This window comes from Nesoenas mayeri (assembly GCF_963082525.1).
Source record: "Nesoenas mayeri genome assembly, chromosome: 18".
NCBI lineage: Eukaryota > Metazoa > Chordata > Aves > Columbiformes > Columbidae > Nesoenas > Nesoenas mayeri.
In genome coordinates, this window is record NC_137566.1 from 9,716,092 (window position 1) to 9,730,591 (window position 14,500).

A 14,500-nucleotide genomic window follows, 5' to 3' on the forward strand; every position below is an offset into this window, starting at 1 on the left:
GTTGAGATAGAAGGCAGCTTCCCAGCCTGGTCCCAACTTGAAAAACGACCAAACTGACTGGGGTTTTTTTTTGGCTTTGTGTTTTTAAAGGCATCTATTCATTCAAGAGTCTGTTCCCAGTAGGTATTTAATGCAGGTATTTAACTCTCATCAATCATTCAAGGGGGGAAAAGGAAGTTTTCGCTGCTTTTCATGCTTTTTGGCATAGCCAGCAGGATCCACCTAACACTTTCCACCTTCTTCTGCCTCAGCAGAATACATATGAGCCTTCAGTTGCAGGTTCGGTTGGATCTTACAGCCTCCCCAAAGAGCAAAAGAGAGGGTTCAACCTACACAAAGAACAAAAAAGAGGGTCCTACCTCCAGCTAGCACAAGGTCTTTGGGTGCTATTTGCCACGCAGGGGCTGGGAGGAGAGACGGCAATCGTTGCCTATTTGCAAGGAGCTCACGAGCTCGGCCATACTAGACAGAGCACCTTTTTTCCCTGTGTAAGGCTCAGCACATCCAAACGGGAAGTCACTGAGACACAGTGAACAGTGATATGTAATGAGGCCTTTTTTTACAGCCTTTTTGGAACAGAACTCAATTTCAAGAAGCGGAGAGTAAATAAAAAGCCAGAGGACCTGAGCAGAGTTAAATCACAGAGTAGCTACACAGACCTTGCTCAAACAACCCACCTACCCAGTCAGCTCCTATAATACTGAATTATATTTAACTATTAATACAATCATGACATATGGAACTAATTAAAAGCACTGTAGCTATAAAGCCTCCAAGTGGCACGTTAAAAATCCCAAAGCCTTGTGAATAATTACTGGTACCACATACGCCAACGTGCCTTCATCTCCCATATACCTGGGGGAAGCAGTCGCTACGAACCACCTGCTCCCAGTTGTCACGGCAAATGAGTGCCTACATCATCCATAAATATGACTTTGATACCAAATTATTGCCATCCTCCAGAAAAAAAATGACAGCCATGAAGCCACCTGACAGTTTGGAAAGGTATAGGGCATTTCACCCATCAATCGTGGGCAGGCAATTGTCTGCGTGGCTCCTTAATAAGAGCAAAACAAGAGCGGTGGGCAGCCGAGTCATCACGCCAATTATATTTGCTGCGTCTCATCAGTCTCAAGAGCCCTAATAAAACCTCCAGGCACTGCAGACCGAGATGGATTATCTCTAGAGAGATGTCAATATGCTTCAAAATAAGAAGCCTTAATGAGCTGACCATTACTGCTAACTTAAAGTCTGCACACACACAAATACGTGCATTAAATGTATGGCTGCTTCATTTCAAGCAGCCAGGGGATTTTGAAGCAGGAAAAAATAATAATATCTATATTTAGCAGTGTCCAGGCCAACCTTAAAGGAAGGGTGAATGCAACATGATATCAATGGGAGTCTTCACATTAAAACAAATGCATGATCAAGCCCAAGGAGCGCACAACTGCTTTGGTGTAGGTACCAATTTCCATCTCTCTAAATACACGGAGCAACGTCAACGTCACATCAGATAACACTGCAACAGTGTGCTCAGCCAGCCAGGACAGAGCAATGGGAGGTTGGGGCAGGAGTTTGAGGGCTACTGCTTTTTTCTGAGTTGTCCTTCTTCGGATGAACCCACATCTTCCTCAACTGCAGAGATTTAGGAGCAGAAGCACACCCAGAGCAGGGTGCAGGCTGAGCGCCCTCGGATGCGCTGGGCGATGCTGTCAGCCCCCACAGCACCTTGCACGCTCACTTTTGATAACTCCCCATCAACCCCCCACCTGCAAAGGGGTCCAGCACAGCTGATCCAGCCCTGGATGTCTCTGCCTGGAGATGTGTCTGCACAAATCGCGTTGCCTGAGCAGGGAGCAGCACAGGTCACCAGAGCATCCCTGCCAACGCCAGGATACATCCGAGTCCCTGTCAGGAAGGACTAATTTATCTAAGGCAAATGCAAAATAATAATAATAATAATAATAATAATAATAAAGAAACAAACCCAAACCCACGCCACCAAATATCAACCTCACCCAAATGTGCAATTCTTATCACACGCATTTTTATGCCTCAGCATGCTAAAATGCAAGTCAAGAGTCATTTAATTTGTATTTGACCAGAGATTTAACAAAATTACAATTCAAACCTAATTATAGATGAAAATCCAAGGGTTTGAGACTTCCATCTTGCTCCCAAAAGGAGTTTGGGATGCAAGAGCAGCTGTACCACACGGTGCCAGAGGACTGGAATTAGTGCCAGGTACAGGGGAATGGGGCAAGAAGCGGGTTCTGGAGGTGGCTCCACACACAATGGGGGAGAAATGCTGTCCCGAGAGCTGGGGACAGGGATCGCCAGCCTGAGGGTTGTTATATCTGCCCCCATTTCCAGATAAAGACACCCTTTGTATCACATTCCCACAGCCAGCTGGCAAACCAGCTTGAATTACACCCCCCAAAACCCAATCACGGTAATAGACATAATGATCAATAAGTACTGAGGGCAAGTACACTCCTCACGCTTCCCACCTCTCCAGAAACGGCCTCTACAGCAAAAGCAATTAGCAGAAATGAAGTTTTACTCCAGGCTCATCAAAACTGGCCTCACATCCGCCGACTCTTAGAACAGAACTGGGCTTTTTCCTGCTTATTTTGTTTGTCTGTAGTGGTTCAGTAGCTTTGGGTCATCCCATCCTACCAGGCACCACCAAACACTGGACTTGGGTCTCTGGAATTGAGCCTGAAAATGAAGCAAACTTGAGATTGCAACCGAATGAAGTGATTTTCCCAGCCTGGTTTCCCTGCTGAACATGCACAGGAAGGTTTTAGAAGGATGGGGACACCAGTTCAGCCTCCCGCACGGGTGCCCTTGCTGTGCTGTGACCTGATGCTCTCACCTCCCAGCAAAACCTTCAGCAGCTGCTGAAAAACAAGCCAACCTGAAAGGGGATTTAACAAACAACACACCAAGCACACAACAGTGTCTGGATCTTGAAGTGTTTCTTCACAGAGAGATGTGATTTCACCTCTGGCCTTTGAAGTGATGCTCACCTGGGGCAAAAATCTGTTTTTCATTACACACCTGCACAACCCCATTTGATTCACTGAGAAGGGTGGATGACAGAATACTACTGAGTGTTTCAAGTCTAAGCACAAGTGTCTTGTCCCCTGGCATTTTGACTGTTTAATAAAGAAAATAATCTCTCTAGTAAGGCAGACGGCTGGTTAGCCAGCCCAGCCAGTCAGGCAAAATGTGCATTTATCATCAGAAACAACCTCTGAAGTTTCTAATCACACTCTGTCTTGCACATCCCTGCTCCCATGTCCCAACGCATCACCGCTGTGTGACAAAGATGGGTTCCTACAGTCTTCTTCTGAAATTTGGCCTAGGGAGACTTAAACTGCTCCCTGCTAGCTGCAGTGAGGCTGGGGCACTGCAGGGACGTGTGTCCCCACCCCAGGGACCCCCATCCTACCCAATCTGCAAGAGCTGAGGATGCACAGGAGGTGAAGAGCAGCAAGATGCCTCCTGTCTTTTGCTACCATGCGGGAGAAGCCACATTCCCAAATTCAGGAATAGCCAGAGAAGCACTGAATACTTACAAGCAAGTATAAAGACTCAAGTCTAGATTGATTTGGGTCCCATCCTGGCTGAGGACAAGCTGAGTCTTGTAGCATCCTCTCCCACACCAGGCAACGGCTCCGCTCATCTCCATGGGCTCAGCTTTGGCCAGGCTGGGCCACTCTGCTCCCACAGCCAGGTTTTTGCAGAGATAACCACCAAATTATCTGATTCAGCCACTTCACGCTCCTCCCAAAACCAGCAAAGCCGACAGGTGGGGTAGGCAGAGAGCAATTTCATTAAGGACAGCTGGGCCATAAACTCTCACCTCCAACCAGCAACACCTGCCTCAGCAAGAGCCTCCTCTCCAAACTGCCACTGGGATCTTCCCTAGATCGCAGCTACCATTTAAAAACCCATTCTGAGTTCCCCACAGGGCAAATATTGAAACAAAATTAGGTTTGTAGGGCTATAATGTTTCCTTAAAAGAAGAAAGGAGAAAAAAAAAAAAAAAAGCAAAGTATGCCATTCTCAGCATGTTCTAAGAAAGCACCAGTCCCCACGCATTTCCAGCTCCAGTGTGACAGTTTATTTTTGGAAACATCAGTTTGTACAGAAGACAGTTTGATCAGTTTATAGCCTGGAAAGCTAAGAGGAAACCTCACAGCATCGTTCCACCCTGGGAAGAGGCATCAGGACATATTGTTCTTTACACCAGCAGGTCTCACACACCAACACAGGCTGATTTTCACCACACGCTTGGGGTTGCCTATGCCGGTGCTTTGGAGGACCAAGGTCTCCAACTCCACAAGCCAGCTGTGACAGCCTCACACCCACGTGCACACAGCAAAACACACTTTGCTCCCCAAAGCACGGCTCCAAGTTTCGGGCCCAAACACCTGGCAGGGGAGCTCAGGGCCATGGGCTGTCCCCAACCCCGGCAGCTCACCCAACACCCCGGGTTATGTGCAGAGGCCAAACAGACAAAAACCACCATCACCCTAGAACAAAACTGGCGGAAGAAGGGAAAGGTGCTTGCCGGATAAGCGGCATGCTTACACAGCACATATGCAGAATTCATGTTAGCATTATACATTATTTATCTTTGAACGTTCAATAAAGTTAAACAGGGTCTTGCATGCTCTTCCCACCAGGACATTTCCTTTCCTTTTCACCAATAAAACCTATTGTTGTTCAAAAATAAAAGACAAGGGTTTGCTGTCCACTCATCAACACAGGGGCTGCCGGGTAGAGAGGACAAAGTGCCCCGTTTCATTTGTTTCTTGATCGATTTCACTTCCCGATTCCCATGCAAATACCGCGCAGCTCGGCTTGCAGAAACATAAGCAGAGCATTTAAACCCAAAACAACCAGAACTGCCTTTTTTTTTTCCGTTTAAGCCTGCTTTCACCAAAACAACCAGAAATTGGAAACACTTCGGAGGAGGGAGCTTTCAAGTTCCCAGACCTAGAAGCCACGATCAGCGCGGTGCAGGGGGGGTTACCGGACCGGCCGGGTCTCGATCGCTCAACCGGGACGCCGTTACCCATCGCCCCGGAGCGGCTGCGGCGCCGGGAGCCCCGGCCCGGGGGACACACACACAGGGACTCGGGCACCGCATGGCTGCGCTCCCTGTCCAGCCGGGCTTGGGACACCCTTGCACAACACCAGGGTTTGGGGTTTTATTTATTTGCTTATTTTGCTTTTAATCTTCCCCGCCAAAGTTTTCTTCTCCAGACCAGCGCCCTCCGCCTGCTCCTCCAGCACATCAAAGCCCAACTAGTGCCTCGTTAAAAACCCCCAAGTAATCCCATCTCCTCTCTCTTAACCGTATCATTTGCTTTTGTTTCGCGATGACTGCGAACAGAGGGAGGGATGTTTCCCTCTTTCCTAGGGTGTTTTTTCTCCGTCCCAAAGCCCTTTCCGGGGCGGAAGCGGATCCCACCGGGGCACGACGGGCGAGGAACCGGGGAGCTACACACCGGGGTGGGGAGGATGAAGCAGCCGGTCTCCCACGCATCCCCTCCCCAAACGCGCTCGCATTCACGCATCCCACCAAGTTTTGAGAGAGCAACACACTCACCCAGGGAAGGGGGTGCTCCTGGGGGTCCCCCAACTACCCATCCCTTCCCTACCTGGGACATCTGGGGCCTGAAGTTGATGTCCTTGAGGTCGATGGAGCCGGGGGAGAGGTTGTGGAGCAGCTGGCAGAGCAGGACCCCGTCCCGCAGCGCCTGTGCCAGGTCGAAGACCACCGCCGAGGGCCAGACCACCCGGTGGTTCGGGGGCAAAACTTTGCAGTCGATGAGCCAGCGGCCGCACTGCCGCCACTCCTCCATGGCCGCGGGCCGACGGGGCCGCCGCCCCGCTCACACACCCGGCCTTCCCCCTCCTCCTCCTCCTCCTCCTCCTCGCCGCTCAGGGTCAGCGGGCGGCCGCCCGAGGGGCTGCTCTGCACCGCGGCACCGCGCTACCGCCCCGCTCCATCGCCGCCCGCCGCCCGGGGAAGCATCGCTCCGTGCCGGGGCTCTGCGGAGGAGGAGGAGGCAGGAGGAGGAGGAAGAGGGGCGGCGCGGAGTTTTCCGGCGGAGGGCTGCCCCTGCCCCCGCTGCGGCCCCACCGCCTCGGCCGGGCTAGGCGCGCCGCATCCTCCCGGGAACAAAGCGGAGTAGAAGGGGGAAACGGGACACCGAAACCGGGCACGGCGGGGCCGCCCCCGCGGAACTTCGTCCCCCTGCCCCGAGGAAACTTGCAGCAGCCGCCGAGAGGCCCCACCTGCGCGGGCGCGGAGCTGGCGCTGGGGACGCCGCTGCCGCGGGTGCGACTTTTCCCCGCCCGCCCCGGGCAGCGGGAGGAGCTCCCGGGCCGCCCCCGCCGCCCCTTTGTCTGCGGGAGCAGGGGGCGGGGTGCGCTCCACGCTGCCTTGGCTTCCCCCCCTTCCCCCCCCCTTCCCTTTTTTCCCTTTCTCCTCTTTGCATCCCTTTGCTCTCCCGCCGCTGCCGTTTCGCTCTGTGTTCCGGGAAAACCGCGCCGAGCCGCGCTGCTGCTTCACCCTCCGGGGACACGGAGCTGCCATCACCACTTCGTAACCGGGGTGTCCCCCCCCCTCCCCGGGACCCCCACGGTCCCACCGCCCCTCACACGCACGGCCCCAGCTCGCCGGGGGGGCAGGACCCGGCCGGGGCCCCTCAGCTCCCGCTGCCCTCGCACACAAGCCCGGGCTTTGTCTGACCGTGCACTCCCACTCTCCAGCTCATGTTTGGGTTGCAAACAGCGCAGGAGCTCTCGTATTCCTCGACTTCCAAACGTGAAGGCAACTCCTGTAATTAATTACCAGTGTATTTAGTAAAAACCTCAACTCTCAGCCATTAACTCCTTGGCAGCAAAACTCTTGAAAAATCTCTGATTTTCACTGGTGGCTTCCATCCAAATCAGCGCAGTTTACAACAGCCTCTTTTCAAATCTGCTCTGAGTTTTCTTCCGAGATCCTCTCCCCAGAGTTTGTCAATTAATTTCCAGCCCGGCTTTCCAGAAAGCCCAGACCGGAAGCCGAGCCTGGGACGAAGGGAAGCTATTAACCTGGATGTCAAACAAATGCAAGGCTAATCTCTTCCAAATGTAGCCAAGCGGAGATAAAGAAGAAAGCGCAACTCTACTGGCATGATCCTTCATTTCCAATGTAGGAAGGAGGATCCCCCATAAAGAATGAAAAACAATTGTTCAATATTCCAAGGAAAGTTTGGTAGGCTTTTTAATAGCACAGAGGCACTTATTTTAGCGTGATGTGCTGGCACCCAATCTGGCTGTGTGCAGTGCCGCTGCACCCCTGGCAGGGCAGGGTGCGTGTAGCACGATCCAAGAGGGAGCAGCACCCACATGCTCCGATCCTGCAATCGGAGCTGCACCCTGGGCGTATGCAGGAGCACGCTGATCACAATCCACACTTCCCCATACCCTCCGGAGGTGATTTCTCAGAATACCTTTCTCATTCGTTAATAGTTCTCCATGAAGCCTTACTTTCCAGCCACTCGTTAGGTCTCCAGCAGCACCCACTGGGCAGGAATCACGAGGCTACTGAAAGGAGTGGAGTCCTGCCAGCGATAATTTTGGTTGACTCTGTGCTAGTTTGCCTTGTGAGGTCAGGTCTGTAGGTAGAGGACGACAGAGGAGTTTATTATATGCGTATAATTAAAGCTGCTAGTTACAGTCTGGCTTTTTTATTGTGTAATAAAAAGGATACTTGGCCCCTGGACACTTAGGAACAATCACTGCAGCTGCAGAGCCAGCATCTGTGTGGGAGGTGTTGAAGCAAATACATTTCTCGCCTACCTCTGCAACAATCAAAACAGCTGATGGCAGAGATATTTTTGATAGCAGCTGAAAAAAAAACACCCAACAACCCCAAACCTGTAAGACAAGACCCAGTGAAGAGCGTGTATCCCACACACACACGTGTGGGCTGCGAGCTGCGGATTGTACAAATGTCCTGAAACAGGACGGGGTGCATGGAGAGGACCCAGATGCTGCTTTCAGGATGTACCTGGAGCTAAAAGGGAGCCTGCATACAGTAAAGAGGTTGAATTTTGTGCTAGAGTCGGTGCTTTCGTGCCCCTTGGTACTACTGGGAATGACACCCAGGGACAGACAGACAGCCAGGGATGGACAGACAGCCAGGGCTGAGGCTGCTGACCCACACACAGAGGCGGACACCACCCTCTGCTGGGGACCGAGCGTGGAGCTTCTAACCAGCTTCGCTCTATGTGCTCTTATCACTTTCTTGCATGAGAGAAGCCTGAGAGGTGACTGAACACACTAGAAAGATGGTAACAGAAGGAACATCAGGCTTCTTCATCCCCAAATATCTCAGTGACTGTGTCCAAGGACAGAGGGGGTGTAAGGGGGTACAAGGCTGGGGAAGCAGCGGCTGTTTGGGAACATCACAGAGGTGCTAGGGAACATCATAGTCCAGCGCAGAATGGGAAGGAAGGAAGGAAGGAAGGAAGGAAGGAAGGAAGGAAGGAAGGAAGGAAGGAAGGAAGGAAGGAAGGAAGGAAGGAAGGAAGGACTTAAATGCACAAACACATCCAACGAGACTGTACCTTACAAATCAACCAAAACACACGTGGGAAATGGCCACATTTCACAGCAAAATGTATTTGGAGCAGCCCTCTGAAGAGCCAAGAACTCCCCATCTCCAAATCAGCCAGAGTCTGTGGATTGCCATTGCCACCTTCTGGATCAGACCAAGTGTGCACCAGCCTGTCCCAAACGCCGTGGACATCTGTCACCAGCTGGAGCCAGGGTCCCCAGAGCAGGAGCCGTCACGGCTGCTGTCACCGCAGAGCTCGGGCACCACCAGCAGCTGTCAGCAGTTACCCGTCCAGCCTACGTGCCATTTACATCGCGCCCTTAGATTCTGTGATCTCCTTTCACCAACTATTTTAGGAAACATGCACAAGTCACAACCCGGTGAACATGCTGCTCAGCAGCAGCTCTCGCTCCGTCATCAGCGCGGGACAGATCACACAACTATTGAAGCGCTGTCGTGTTAATCTACCAACATTTGTTGGGTACAGATGATAATTCTCTTCCTGGATCACCTGCCCAGACAACTTGTACCTCGAAGGAGTCATTGCAATTATCCTCCCGCTAACAGGAGCTCACGTCTCCTCCTCCCCAGGCACCGATGGGGGTTACTGCCTGCTGCTGTGGAAAGGGAGAGCAGGAAAATTAACCCAGCACAACCCCATGCTGGCAGGAGGGGTGAACTGGATTCTCTTCTTGTATGGGTGTAACGGGGGGGCAGTCAGCCACAAACATTCCTTATTTAGCCTGGAAAACACTAATGCTGGTGAGTAGCACCTGTGAGTGCAGCTCCACTGCAAAAGGGCTCCCAAACTGGGGACTAAGCAGGTGGAGCCACCGGTTCCCTGGGCATGTTGCTGTGGAATAACCTCATTTACAGGGTGCAGGATGCCCCAGCTGTGCTGAATACAAGTGATAACGTTTCCCCAACACCATCATCGTGCTGCCAGGACAGCTTGACCCACTAGCTTTCCTCCACCAGCTCCACTCCCAACAGCTTTCCCATCAACACCAATAGACGCAAATGTTATCACAGTCCTAAGGAGCTGAGTAAGGAGAAAATCACCCAGCCCAGCTCTGTACTGCAGCTGTGATTTACAGCAGAGGTGGGGCTGAGGGAAAAGCAAAGCAGAGATTTCCTTGGAGGAAGGAGAAGAACAAACCATCAGCCGGGCAGCGCCGGGTTTCACCTCATCTGTTCCACTGCTGCTGCTTCCAGGGTTTATTTGGGAAGGGTCCTGTAGGCAGATGTCTTGAGGACTCACAGCGAAGGCTCAAGTGGATGGGCAGACAGCTGTTGGCTTTCAGAGTCCTGCAGTTTCCAGTCCTTCTTGCCTTATCTTAGCAGTGTAACCACTCCGCTTACTGGCTTCTTCTGTTATGCTCTGAGTTCGAAGATAACAGCCCCGGTAATTTTTCAGAGAGGTCCAAGACACCTCATCCATGCCACAAAACTAAACCTGGTTCACTAAATAACTTTGCATTTTGCTCTGCAGCTTCCACAAGGTGGGGCCTGGGCTGGCTCCCCCGTGCTAGAGGGAGGCGGATTAAGCAGCAAAGTCAGGACATTCCTGATAGTAAACATTTTAATAGTGTATTCATTCTTCCTTTTTTCTTTCTTTCCTCTTTGTGTTTGGTCTAAATCTGCTGGGAACGGGGAATGGCAGCGTGCCTTCTGTCTCACAGAACCAAACCACTGCATCTTGTTTGTGTCCATGAGGGCCAAGCCGAACAGCAGCAGCGCCTCGAGTAGCTCTGCAACAGATAAGTGTATCGAGTCCTTAAAGGGAGATTAGATGGCGCTGCGTTCACAGGAGATAAGAAGATTGGAAGCTTAAATTTAGCATCATCAGAAAAAGAATAAGCCCCACAGCTGTCTTCAAAACATATTTCTCGCTGTGCTTGCCAGGGGACATTTGGGCTGAGGAACACGCTGGAGCAGACTGATGACGAGCACTCAGTCACGCTCCTTTTCCACGCAGCCCACCCTATAGATGTGCCCATGCCACTGTCACCGCGACAGTCGCATGAGGCTCAGCACACACGGGGTGTCCCCTACCTGTCTTCAGCCCACAACAGGCACACACTGGGGAGCCTGAGAAAACTGAAGGGGTGTGAAGGTACCACGCACCCTCCCAGCACAAGTGGCTGCTACACCAGTCACCCACCAGAAAGGGGACCAGGCAGCAACACGCTTTGCCTTGGCTGTAAATGCCAGGGCTGGGACCTGGCACCTTCAGCAGCTTTGGCGGCCGCTCTCCCCAGGGCAGCCCCAGATGGGTGGGCGACCACAGGCTCCCCTGATCAGCCCCCGTGCCCCCCACGGGCTCTGCACATGCAGGGCTGGGTGTCCCTTTAAAATGTTCTGTGCACTCAAAGGGTGCTGACACCCGTGGGAGCCGGGTACCCAGCGTGGGGAGCCCCATTGCTGCACCCCGGACCCACAAACCCCGACTCGGGATGCTCCATTGCCAGGTCCCCGACCCACACACCCCACTCGGGATGCTCCATTGCTGGGTCCAGCACCCACACACCCCACTCGGGATGCTCCATCGCCATGCCCTAGACCCACGCACCCCACTCGGGATGCTCATTGCCATGTCCCAGTCCCACGCACCCCGCTCGGGGATCCCCACCGCCGCTCCCCAGGCTGCCGCCCGCCCCGGCCCGCGGCCCCCCCGGTCTCCCCGGCCCCCCCGGCGGCCATTCTGGCTCCTCCCGCCGTGATGCGCTCGGGAAGCGCCGCCGCGGCAGCTCCGCCGAGCGGCGCCGGGGCCGGGCCGGGCCGGGCAGCAACGGTGGGGCCGGGCAGCGCCGGCGGGGGCGGGGGACACGCGTGGGGGGTGCGGGGAGCCTCGGGGTCCGTAGGGGTGGTGGGGGTGCCCCGCGGGGGGCGCGCAGGGGCAGGAGGGTGCGGGAAGCCCCCGCGGGGCCGGGGCGGGTGCGCGGTGCCCGTGGAAGGGGTCGGGGGATCCCGGGGGTCGGGCGGGCGGTGGGGGGCACGGTGGTGCTGAGAAAGGGGCCCGCGCAGGGCAGGGATCCCCGCTGCCAGGCCTCGGGGTGACCCGCTCTGTGCCACCAGGTTGAAGCCTTGAAGCGGGGCGTCAGGAGGCGATGGGTACCCCAGCTCGGGTACCGTAACCGGGGCTGGAGGCGGCATCTTCTCCTGCATCCCTGAGTACGTGACTGTCCGTCAGTCTGGCATCAGCGTGAAGCACCGCTGGAGAGCTCATGCACAGGCCTGGGTGCTGCTGACCTCTTAGGTCTGACCTCTTAGGCCTGCCTTAGAGCTTCGAGAGCTTTTCTTCAGGGAAGCAAAACACGTCCAGAGCCGCTCAGCCCGTCTTGCCCGCGCTGTGGAGCCACCGCTCGCGCCTGCCGAGATGCTCCAGGGACTGTCAACAACAAGCAGCTCGCGTGCGTGTGGTCCCTTTGCAAGATGAAACACGTAGCGGCATCACCGCTGGATGAGGTTTCAGCCATCCTGGCTTGTTATTTAAGCAAGGCCAGGCTGCCAGTTGTGGTTTTTGGGTGCGGGTACCCCTGCTCCCTCTCCTGAGCGGTGTGTTCACCGACCAACAGCTCGTGGGTCGCGAGAGCCGTGGCCCTGGGGATGTTCTCCTTGAGCTCGAAGCAGCAGCAGCTGACCTGGACTGAGCCAGTGGGGTGTATTTTGGAGCTGCCGGGAAGGAGCTCTCGCCTTCGGAGCCACCCCTGAGCAGATGACGGACAAGGTGATGAACGGAAGGGTGCCCCTGCCTGAAAAGGCCTTGTCCGAGGGCTACGCGCGGCTGCGGTACCGGGACACCTCCATGCTCATCTGGCAGCAGCAGCAGCAGAAACTGGAGTCGGCGCCTCCCAACACTTACCTGAGCCGCAGTCGCAGTATGTGGTACTCGCAGTACGGCAACGAAGCCATCCTGGTGCGGGACAAAAACAAGCTAGATGTCTCCAGGGACACGGGGCAATCGAAGTTTTGTGCTATTATGTAATTTCGGTGGTTTGGCGTTAGAAAGCCACACGTGGAGACAAACCAGACTTGCATCAAGCTGGGAGAGATGGGTTTGCACCATCCTCGCAACAGACCTGTGGCTAAAGCAGCGTGTGTGGGATGAGGCCAGAAGGGCTGTCTGAGGTTTACGGTTGTTTTCACTGTTGGTAGTACCAGATTTTGCATGTCATTGAGTGTGTGTAGCAAAACCAGTCTCGCTCAGGAACTCACGAGCTTGTGTTTGCTGCCTGGCATCTTGGCAGGGCCCGTGCTGGACCATGTGTTGCTTCTAAGTGGCTTGTGTACCGTGAGAAACACCCGCTGTCATTTGGGAGCCGTCCCCGGCAGGCACTTTGACTTGCTGGTCCTTACACATTGTGAATTCTGGTGGGAAAGAGGCAAGTGCAGATCGTTTCCATCGAGGCCGAGGTTTTAGGAAGGTGACCTGCAAAACTACCCGGCCGTTACATGTTCTCCTTGCCCTGCCTCCCTTTACCGACTGCCCTGGAAGTGGTCTCTTACAACCAGATAACAAAGGGATTTATTGTAGGTGAGAAGAGGGAAAGAATGTGTTTAGAGTTTCACCTGAGCCTTCAAAACACCTGGCAGGAAAAGTGCGCTGCAGTTCCATCCTGCGCAAAGCAAAGGGCCCTCTCTGGTGCCACAGTTTAGTATCATGGTGATAAGAGACAGGAATTCACACAGATCACCAAGTGAACCGCCCGAAAGGGAGGGACAGGCCCAGGAAAGCACCAGGAAGGAAGCCACTATAAATACATCTGCTAAAGGACGTAAGGAAACTCCCCCCCCGGTCCGTACCTGCCCCCAGAGATCTGTTGCAGAAGGAAACAGTTCACTGAAGTTTGCTTCACATTTAAGTTTTAATGTACGCGGTAGCTTGGAAGAGTTTATCTTCCAGTTTGGGTTGGATAGTAGATTCAGTGCATGTATTTTTGAAGTTGTGTCTGGGAGTGTTTGTTTCAGCCAACTGAGGGGTTTTAAGGGGGAAAAACACTACAGTTGCACTTCTTGGGGACAGAGATTGCTTTTGGGTTGTTTTGTTAGAGCTGAATCCCTAACTTGCTCAAGGCAAGATCAAACTGAGAAGCTCAACCCAGCAAGTCCCTAAACCTGTATTAAAAACAAAGTAGTACCACTTCCAGGGATGCTAATTATGTGCCCAGGGTTCAGCATTAAAGTATAATATTGGGCTTAAGTCCTAGACTCCCTTTATGTCCTGCCTGGGACGTCCCCCTGCACACATGTGCCTAATCCAGCAGCGCTTAGGTATAGGCTTAACTTTGAGCAAATCAGTATTTGATGTTGACTTCAGTGTGGATTATTTACCTGCCTAAAACTAGGCACAGGCATTACTTCTATTATATTTATCTAAAACATCATTTGCATTTTTTGAGCACTTTATTAGGTTTTCTTTTAAGATGGTGAAGAACCTTCTCCACCTCTCTCGTGTGGGTTAAGTGGTAGAACATACACACTCGAGTTTGCTGAGCAGAACAAACCTGTTTTAACACGAGATCATAGAGGTTTGATGTCCTTAGCCCTGATCTGTGGCACGTGTAGTCACTGCAAACTATAGGCAGCTCCTTTTGTATTTTAAAGTACTATTCATGCATGTGTTGACGTTTGGTGCGTGCTCATAAAATTAAACCTGTTGATGGGCCTCAGCGCTTTGCAAACCTGCACATTGCTCTGCGCGCTCAAATAGTCAAATAGATCTTGCCAGGACTAGCTCTGGATGGGAAGTATTTTGGTGAATAAACGTCGTTCCACTGGGGAAAAAGCATCAGATGAGATTGACAGAACCAGCAAGACACAGGAGCCGTGGCAGAGCTCCTGCGCCGAGCAGGTGAAGGTGGA

The 14,500-nt window shown here is 53.2% G+C and overlaps 2 protein-coding genes across 5 annotated transcripts in view; one reads left to right on the forward strand and one right to left on the reverse strand.

Annotated features, from left to right (window-relative positions):
* VAV2 (vav guanine nucleotide exchange factor 2) overlaps positions 1-5,885 on the reverse strand; it is a gene marked incomplete at both ends in the record, with an annotated part of 113,930 nt that extends 108,045 nt beyond the window's left edge. For all 4 annotated transcript variants that reach the window (XM_080356169.1, XM_080356168.1, XM_080356167.1 and 1 more), the window contains one exon: positions 5,682-5,885. In XM_080356169.1, the coding sequence (XP_080212295.1) occupies positions 5,682-5,885 (204 nt within the window). The remainder of the gene's footprint in view (positions 1-5,681) is intronic.
* A 6,468-nt stretch (positions 5,886-12,353) lies between these two features.
* BRD3OS (BRD3 opposite strand) lies at positions 12,354-12,623 on the forward strand (the record flags this gene model as incomplete). Its single annotated transcript, XM_080355807.1, has 1 exon — positions 12,354-12,623. The coding sequence occupies one exon, from the start codon at positions 12,354-12,356 to the stop codon at positions 12,621-12,623; it is 270 nt and encodes an 89-aa protein (XP_080211933.1).
* Between the last annotated feature and the right edge of the window lie 1,877 nt (positions 12,624-14,500).